The sequence below is a fragment of the Galeopterus variegatus genome, unplaced genomic scaffold (genome assembly GCF_000696425.1).
Source record: "Galeopterus variegatus unplaced genomic scaffold, G_variegatus-3.0.2 Scaffold1289, whole genome shotgun sequence".
Classification (NCBI taxonomy): Eukaryota; Metazoa; Chordata; class Mammalia; order Dermoptera; family Cynocephalidae; genus Galeopterus; species Galeopterus variegatus.
In genome coordinates this window covers 290761-299440 of record NW_007727400.1, presented here as the reverse complement: position 1 = coordinate 299440, position 8680 = coordinate 290761, and the positions used below count along the sequence as shown (strand labels likewise).

Genomic DNA, 8680 nt, shown 5'->3' with positions numbered 1-8680 from the left:
TTTTTTCTATTTTTGGCCAAGACTAAATGAAAAGATGTTTCCTATTTCATATAAGAATGATTTTCTCTTCAATAAGAGTTGAGAAAAAAATTATGTGCAGTAATAGCCACCTAATATATTTTTTTATTAAAATGTCATTAAAAACAGTAGATCATAGGTCAGGAACAGAGGAACTAAAAATGATGAGTTTTATTGATGTTACCAGTTAAATGCAAAAGCAAAAGCCGTTCCATTTTGGCAATTAGGTCTCAGTTTAAAAGTTGCCTCTCCAGAGAGAACTTTTTAAAAGTAGCATGCCAGTCACTCCCACCATGCTATTCAGAATAGCTGTATTGCCTTCATTTATGTTTCTATTGGATATTTCCTTGTTTATATTTGCATATTGTATATCTTCCCCCTGCTGGAATGCAAATTCCAGACCTTGTTTTATTATCACCAGTGTATAGAACACTGCACATAGTAGGCACACAATATTTATTGAATGAGGGAATCTATTTTTGAAAACAAATTGTTAACCAGTTACTCTGGGCCTGCTCACTNTTGCCTTCATTTATGTTTCTATTGGATATTTCCTTGTTTATATTTGCATATTGTATATCTTCCCCCTGCTGGAATGCAAATTCCAGACCTTGTTTTATTATCACCAGTGTATAGAACACTGCACATAGTAGGCACACAATATTTATTGAATGAGGGAATCTATTTTTGAAAACAAATTGTTAACCAGTTACTCTGGGCCTGCTCACTAGTTAATGTTCTTTTGATTTGTTTCATTGTCAGCTTTTACTGTTGTTCAACCTGTTATTCTTTATTATGTCTTTTCCCCCTTCTTACTGTAGATTATTTGTGGATGTAATTTCAATTCTTTCTGATCATGCTACATTATAATAGAGAGCATTTATCAGACACCTAATAGAGCAGTGTTTTGTGTGAGATGTATTATAACTAGTGTTTTGCTAAAAAACTAAAAAAAGCATATGGATTTGTTTTTAAAGAAATAAATTAGAGTGGATTTCAGTGTTCTGTTTTTTGTTTTTAAATTACATTTCTGATGTGCTATCTTGAGTGGAAGAGAAAGGGGTGGGCTGCCAGGACTTGTTCTTAACCTTGGGCACCTGAAAGCAAGTTTGTTGGGAAGAGAGACTGAGATGCATTCCTCTAGAGGCAAGCTTTATACCTGCTGCCTGGGCTAAGAGGAGTGAGATGGACAGGAATAAGCCTTTGTTTCAGGTGAAGATAATGCAAGTGTGGACTGCATAGTAGGGTCCCATTGGGTGCCTGGTTAACTAGATTTAGGCTAAAGCATATGGTTAAGTCTTATGGACGGGTGGGAAAGTCAGTGCCAGGTACGCTGGAGGTGCTTTATAAACATGGATTGATGTTAGAAATACTGCTAGGCCTCCAACCAGTACTTGATGGTTTCATTTTGCAACCCATACAGAGAAAGCAGGAATCACCACTGAAGCTGATAGGGTCTGGGACAAGGTGTCTAGAAAAATAATTCCATTTCTTATATTTTGGGGCATGGGAACTGAAGAGAAAGAGTGTATTCTTTGTGCCTTAGGAATCTCATGTCCTTATAGTTTGGCCTGGACATGGTCATGATATGTGTTTGCTTTATAGGAAGAATTTATAAGAAACTAGTGTCCATGTTGAATAATTTAATATCGATTTGTTATTCATACATTTCTAATTGTGTTTTTTTTTTTTTTTCTTACCTTGCAAAAGAAGCTTGGGACTACTGTAGGTTCTGGCTATAAAATCCAAACTATCTATTACTGGGGACAGTAAACTTCACCAATGACATGACAAAATGGCTTGTTGGTTATAGTTAAAACAATCTAGGAATTGGTAAAGATATTTTGATTTGTTCTTGTGAAAGATTTATTTCTTAAGATAAGTTCAATATACCTAAAGAATTAAAGTACAAATACTTACACAGCAAATGTACTTATGCACCAAAAATTTAAAACACTTAGAAGACTTTAAAACTTCCTGTGGGTTCAATAAATAGACTTGAAAATATTTTGTTTTATACTCACACATTTTATTACAAATTTATTTCATACCTAATAGAAAAGGAAATTTAGAATCTATTTACAAGTACTATATATTTACATATATTATATACAATTAATGAATTTAAAGAAAACAGGCAGAAAAACAATATATGTGGAAGAATATGCCACTGTACATGGTTTATTATCATGGTCCTTAATGTTATTGAATCTTTACTATAGTAATAAATACAGTTCTATATTTACACATCTTATAAAACCTCTCATAAATGTATTTTTTCAATTCCAAGTTAAAACATCTGATCAAAATAAACATGCTTATATAAAAATAAATCTACCTAACAGCCTTTTGGTGTGGGTGTATTGAAGCTAATTAGGATAATAGAAGTGAAGAATTAATTGTTTGACTTTTAATATTTAGCAATTTGCCTCTTAAAATACCTAACACATGTTTTAATATGGAGTAAGAATAGAAGTAATATTCCTGACATCAAATAGGTTGATACAGAGAAAATACAGCTAAAACCAAGATAAATAAACAGGGTAGTATGTTACCAAGTCTCTGCTAAGTCCAAAATGGTGTCAGACATCATTGCTAGAGCTACTAGAGCACATGCGTGAGAAGTTATATTAGTGAACTTAATTTATGTTGTGTCTGCATTTGATCATTATCTTAAGATGCACATTGGTTTGAATCAACTGATAAAATCTCTTGCAAAAAATGTGCACTCACCCTGAAAAAAATCCCAGGTTGCTTACTATTTTTTTTAAGTATGTCCATTGCCGGCAATGGACTTTCCTTCTGAGCTTTGGACGCCAAGGAGTGAAAATGAATTAGACAAGACAAATTTCACCTGTACATGATTGCCTTAATAGGAATTTAGGAATTTCAGTTAATTTTCCTTTCAAAATATTTGTAGGTAGTTTTAGTGCATTGAGGGTGGAACCATCTAGTGCTGATACATAAAACCCAGTTTCTCTAAAAATGGTCTGAATACAAGTGAGTTAATAATGTCAGATTATCCATCCAAAGAATTGGTGACTTGGTAGGATCCTTTCTGAGGAAAGGCAAAGGAGGACTAAAACATCTCCATGTGTTCATTAAAATGAAATCCTATGGATAACAACCTGTAGTTAGTAATGTAGGCCATTTAAAATCCTTATTTTCCTAATACCTCCAGTCATCTTTGGAGACTTTGGGTTTAAATAAACCCATTTGGCAAGCAAGTGCGTCCCCTGTCCCCCGCCACAATGATTACGTTGGTAAGTTTAAAGACAGGCAATTAAAATCATGGAGAATCTTTTTTGAAGAACATTTCAATCTGCTTTTTTCATCTGGGCTCACCTAAGTAGTGTGCCTGATCTACCCCTTAGCTGAACAAATTATACAAGCAGCATTTAGACTTATAGTTCACTCTCAAGTATCAATAGATTTTCTGTTTTTTCACACCGAGGGGGTTTTTTTTTTTTTTTTTTTTTTTTGGTTTTTAAACCAAGTTTCAACTCAGCTATTCTTAGCTACTGCTCTGATGAACTCAGTCTCACATTTTTAGGTTTTCAACTTCTGAAAACTTTTTCTCTCCTGTATTAATCACAGACACGGGACAAATGCCACAGATGAAAGATGACAGCTTTCAGTCATTTGATATGCTGGTGATGATACAGAATTGGAAGGTAGGTCATAGGCTATGCTGGCGCTGGTGAAGGTTACCAAAGCTTGAGTTGAGTCACAGGACTGTTTCTCAACATCATCAGAGTTAATAGACATCAGGCTTTGGTGTTTTGATCTTGTCCAGATGTGGGTTTGCTTTCCCAGGCTCCCCAGATCCTCCTTAAAATGGGGATTGAAGAGGATGTAGAGAAGGGGATTGAGACATGCAGGAAGTGGGACAATCACCAGGAGGATAAACTTAATTACTTCAGGACTGATAAATGTGAGGTTTAGTAAAGAGGAGAAGGACAAGAAAGCCACAGGGCAGTAAAGGATACAGTTGGTGAAGAGCAACAGGGCAATGTGCTTCACCATGGAACAGTCCCAAATATTCTCCAGGTCTCCCTTTTCCAAATTGCAGTAGAGCTTGGTGTAAGCAATGGTCATCACAAGGAAGCAAAGGGAATTGAGCAAGACAAGAGCAACCATATAGCCCGTGGTGCTGGGCTCCCCAAAGGGCAGGGGCAGGCACAGTGGGGAGGCACCATATTCACTGCCGCCCAGCAGGGGAACTGTGGCAATAGTCAGGGCCAGCAGGGTGCAGAGCAAAATGACTGCTTTCAGGCCGGAAAAAGTTTTTGTTTCAAATCTTGCAGAACATTTCGCAGAGAACCCACGCTCCAGGGCTGCCAGAGTAAGCAGGAAAACAGATGACTCTGAAGCAAAAATGGACAAAAAACCGATGACTTGGCAACCGACCCCATTCTCCCACCATGCACCATGTTGTGCAAAGCTGCCAAAAGTAAATGCATCCACGCCAGCCAGCACAGCACTGGAGACCCCCATGAGCATGTTCACTACTGCGATGATTCCAATTACCAGTTTTATGGGGAACATGTACAGAGGGGGTCTGAACACTGTTGAAGTCACTAAGGCATTACAAGTAAGTGCCAGAACTGCTATGGTCCACACTCCGATTCTGATCAGCCAACTACCGAACAGGTGCTCACAGGGCTTGAATGGGCCTAGAAGTTCAAGGAAGAGAAAGACTGTGTATCAAATTAAAATATACAACTTTTGCCAAGTTACCCTTTTGTTTCTCTAATTGGGATACCAAGAGATAGAGCCCAATAACAGCCACAGTAAGGCATAGAGACCATGTGGCCTGCTCCACTTTCTCAATCCACAGTGGTTGTCACCTGGGATCTTCCGCAGCACTGGCTGGGTGAGCATGCCAGGTGCTCCCAAGATGCAGCTGTGTTGGGGCCAGGTAAAAAGCCAGATTTCCTGGACTGTTTATTACATTTTTTCAGACTGCTTCAATAAGGTTCCATAGACAGAGAAGGAGAATTCTAGGGAAATACTCCATAATATTAGAAAAGGAAACATGGGTAGAACGAATGTGCATTTCATGAAAATCTCATCTTAGTTTTAGATTGACATTTGATGTTAGGGAGCAAGGAACAATGTAATTGCTCAAGATAAAATATCAGCCCTTCCCAGCTGTCTTTTTTCAACTGGCCCATCTGTTTCTGGAAATGAGACAAACAAGTAAATTCAATACTGTTTGTTTCTTTCTTTTTTAAAACTTATCTGCACAAATGATTATTTGTTTTTACCAAGTGGTTATTTATAGAGAAGACTTAAAATAAATCACTTTCAAAAAATCAGTGGCTACATAAATGCAAGATTATAGCACACTATTCCAGGCTGAATTGCTAATATCATTAAAAAATTATATATGCCTCTAACAACATGCTTGATTCTTTAGTTTCCATTAACTTGAATCAAAATACCCCCACAAAAATCCTATTTGTGAATGGAGCACAATTCCCGGGAACGAATATTTGTATTTTACAGATCTTCATGGGGAGGGGTACTGAGGAGCTGCAAAGGTAGCACAGATTTAGTTTTGAAGTGTACCCACAATGTGATTGATGGCTTCAGAGTCAATGGTAGATACTGCTGCTGAGGCAGTTTTGATGCTTTCTCACCTGGGGAAGGTGAACACTGCACTGAATGAAGGGCTTTCAGGTCTTCCTCAAAGTCAAGCAGGAAATCTTCAAGGTCACGCTCATCTGCAGAAATGAGAAGTCCTGGAATGATTAGTTCTATTTCTCTTTTCAAGGGATCAAATCCCAGAGAGAAGAGTCCTGGGTTGTTCTCAAGACATGAAATGTAACAGAAGGAACTGAAAGCAAAATATCCTGCTTTTCCCTGGGCTCTGGCTTTCTTGCAAGTTTATTATAAAGTTGCCTTTGGATGTTCCGCTCAAGTTACTATGACATACTTTTCCAGCACAAGTAGGAGTGAGAGATAGTGACCCCAGACCCCAGGTTGTAACATCTAAGCTCATTTATTCTGTGCTTGTTTCCTGGAGCTCTCCATGTCCCCAAATTACAGACCTGAATTAGAGAGAGGCTGTGGGCCTCTCCATTCAGTGCAGAAACCATTTTACCCAGTTTTCTAAAACCATGATAGCTATAGTGCAAATGTTCTAGGCTGTATTCTTTGAGCACAAGAGAGCGAATCAGGTACAGTAGGCTTCAGTCTCCCCTAGGGAATTCTACATAACAGAGGACAAATCAAATAACTACTTGGTGCTTGGTTTAGCTGTCCATGAAATAGTTTTGTGATCTAACAAATTTTCCCAAAGCTGAGGCTTTAATTGGTCTTGTGGAACTTGGGTATCAGTGTTTTTTAAAAGCTACTGTGTGGTTCTAATATGTGGCCTAGGATTGAGAATCACTGCCCTTGGAAATAAACTCTGTGAAGGACCTTATGTCTCTTGTTCATTGTGTACAGACGGTCCCCAATTTATGATGGTTCAATTTAACTACTTTTCAACTTTACCATAGTGTGAAAGTGATACACCTTTATTAAGTAGAAACCATACTTTGAATTTTGAATTTTGATCTTTTTCTAGACTAGCGATATGCTGTACGACGCTCTCTTGTGGTGCTGGGCGACAGCAGTGAGCACAGCTCCCAGGCAGCCATACTATCATCAGGGTAAACAACTGATTCTCTACAGTGTACTATGTTGCCAGATGATTTTGCCCAACTGTTGGCTAATGTAAGTGTTCTGAGCATGGTTAAGGTAGGCTGAACTAAGCTATGATATTCGGTAGATTAGGTGTATTAAATGGATTTTTGACTTACGGTATTTTCAACTGATGATGGGTTTATTGGGATGTAACCCCATTGAAGTTGAGGAACATCTGTACTTTCAGGGCCTAGAACAGTACTTGGCACACAGTAGGCTTTCTGATTGGGTTTTTTGTTTGTTTGTTTTTGAATGAATAAATATAGTAGAAATTAGAGTGGGCCAGGCAGGAAGAGCAAAAACTAAAGCAAGAACAAAAGCAAGACACATGCCCAGTCATAAAACAAAAAAGCCAAGGGCCAAGATATCAGCTCCTTAAACTGATATGCATGCAGGAAGAAATGTTAGGGTAATCTGCAGACAGACTGAATCACACTTGCTTTGGAATCAACAAATCATTAAGGCCCAAAGGATGAGAAGCCAGTCTGTTTAGACTCTCTGCAAACTCTCAGGGTTGGCAGGGAAAGGAGGGGGAGCTGCCCAGAGTGCCTCCTCATCACCACAGGTGTGGTTTGAGATGCATTGCTGTCTGTTTAAGTAACGTCTTACTTCAAGGAAAGCCAAGTGCTTTACAGACATTATCTCATTTCACCTTCCTGACAGATACCCCTGTGGGGGGTAGGAGGGGAGAATGATTTAGAATTAGGTGGATAAAAAGTTGGATTCTTAAGCCCTTCTGCTGAAATATGGAGGAATCTAAATTGCCTATATCCTCCACTCCCCTCAGGCCATAAGAATAAAAATGGATTTTGTCTTCTGGAGAAAAATGTTCAGAAGCACGTCTGAAAAAAGTATCCACAGGGATAAGACCCTTTAAAAAGTTTATGGAAATAATGATATCAGTAGTCACTCCTGAGGACAATATATGCTAAGGGAATCTAATTCTAAATATAAATATTAAGAATGCACTTACAGAACAGATGAAATTTTAGAATGAATCCCGAGGGAACTTCCTTTTTCTCAGGGAGTTTTTAAAAAGTGGGATCGATTCTCGGCTTTCTAGGGTGATTACATAGGGACTTGTATGATGGACAGGGAGTTTTTAAAAAGTGGGATCGATTCTCGGCTTTCTAGGGTGATTACATAGGGACTTGTCTAGAGTTCAGATGATCTGTTTGATGATTTTTCAAGACGCTTCCAGTCATAATTTCATCACCATGTCTTACCTTGAACTTGAAACATTCCAGCATCCTTCTTATGAAGGTCGTCCATACTGCTGTTGTCACCTTTATTCCATTGATTAGAAATTTTATAGATGTTCTCACACACTCCAAATGCACAGCACTGGTAAGCATAAGGCATTTCTATAACCCTTTAAAGGGACAAAAGCAAAAAAAAACAAACAAACACACACTTAAAGGTCACCTAATATAGTGTTCATCAGCTTTCACCCAATCATTCTACCTCTAAATAAATAATCCAAAATGTAAGTTATGAGCATAAAGATGTTCACTACAGTGCTACTTATAACAATGGAGAATTTGTTACTTATTACAAATTATCACTATGAAATGTGATAATTGCTGAAGTTGAGTAATGCAACTTCCATCACTCAAATGATGGAAAATTTCTATAATAAAAAGGCTAAAAAATGACTGCTAGCAACATCAAAAAGTGCTTATGATATAATGTTAAGTGACTAAAACTGATATAAATTTGTATGTATACTTTGATTCTAACAACTAAAAATACACTGGAAACAAAGTCTGGAAAGAAGTAACTTAAAAGGTTGTTTAGGGGGCATTTTTTACTACTTTCTACTCTTTTCTACTTTCCAAACTCTCTTTTGGGGTTATATTACTTTCTTGGTAATTAAAAGTATGTAAAAAGCACTGTGGTTAAAGAAAAAAAAAAAAACTAAAATCTTTAAAGGTATTTCTTTATGGTACTAAGCATAACAAGTTTT

The 8680-nt window shown here is 37.5% G+C and overlaps 1 protein-coding gene across 3 annotated transcripts in view; it reads right to left on the bottom strand.

Moving 5' to 3' along the window:
• Positions 1-3504: 3504 nt before the first annotated feature.
• Positions 3505-8680, bottom strand: part of LGR5 (leucine-rich repeat containing G protein-coupled receptor 5) — a 137195-nt gene continuing 132019 nt past the window's right edge. For 2 of the 3 annotated variants that reach the window (XM_008576103.1, XM_008576105.1), the window contains 3 exons: positions 7941-8086; positions 5664-5747; positions 3505-4694 (listed from right to left, as the gene is read on the bottom strand). In XM_008576103.1, the coding sequence (XP_008574325.1) occupies positions 3610-4694; positions 5664-5747; positions 7941-8086 (1315 nt within the window). In that variant the 3' untranslated portion in view covers positions 3505-3609. The remainder of the gene's footprint in view (positions 4695-5663; positions 5748-7940; positions 8087-8680) is intronic. The other variant, XM_008576104.1, reaches the window with a different exon arrangement.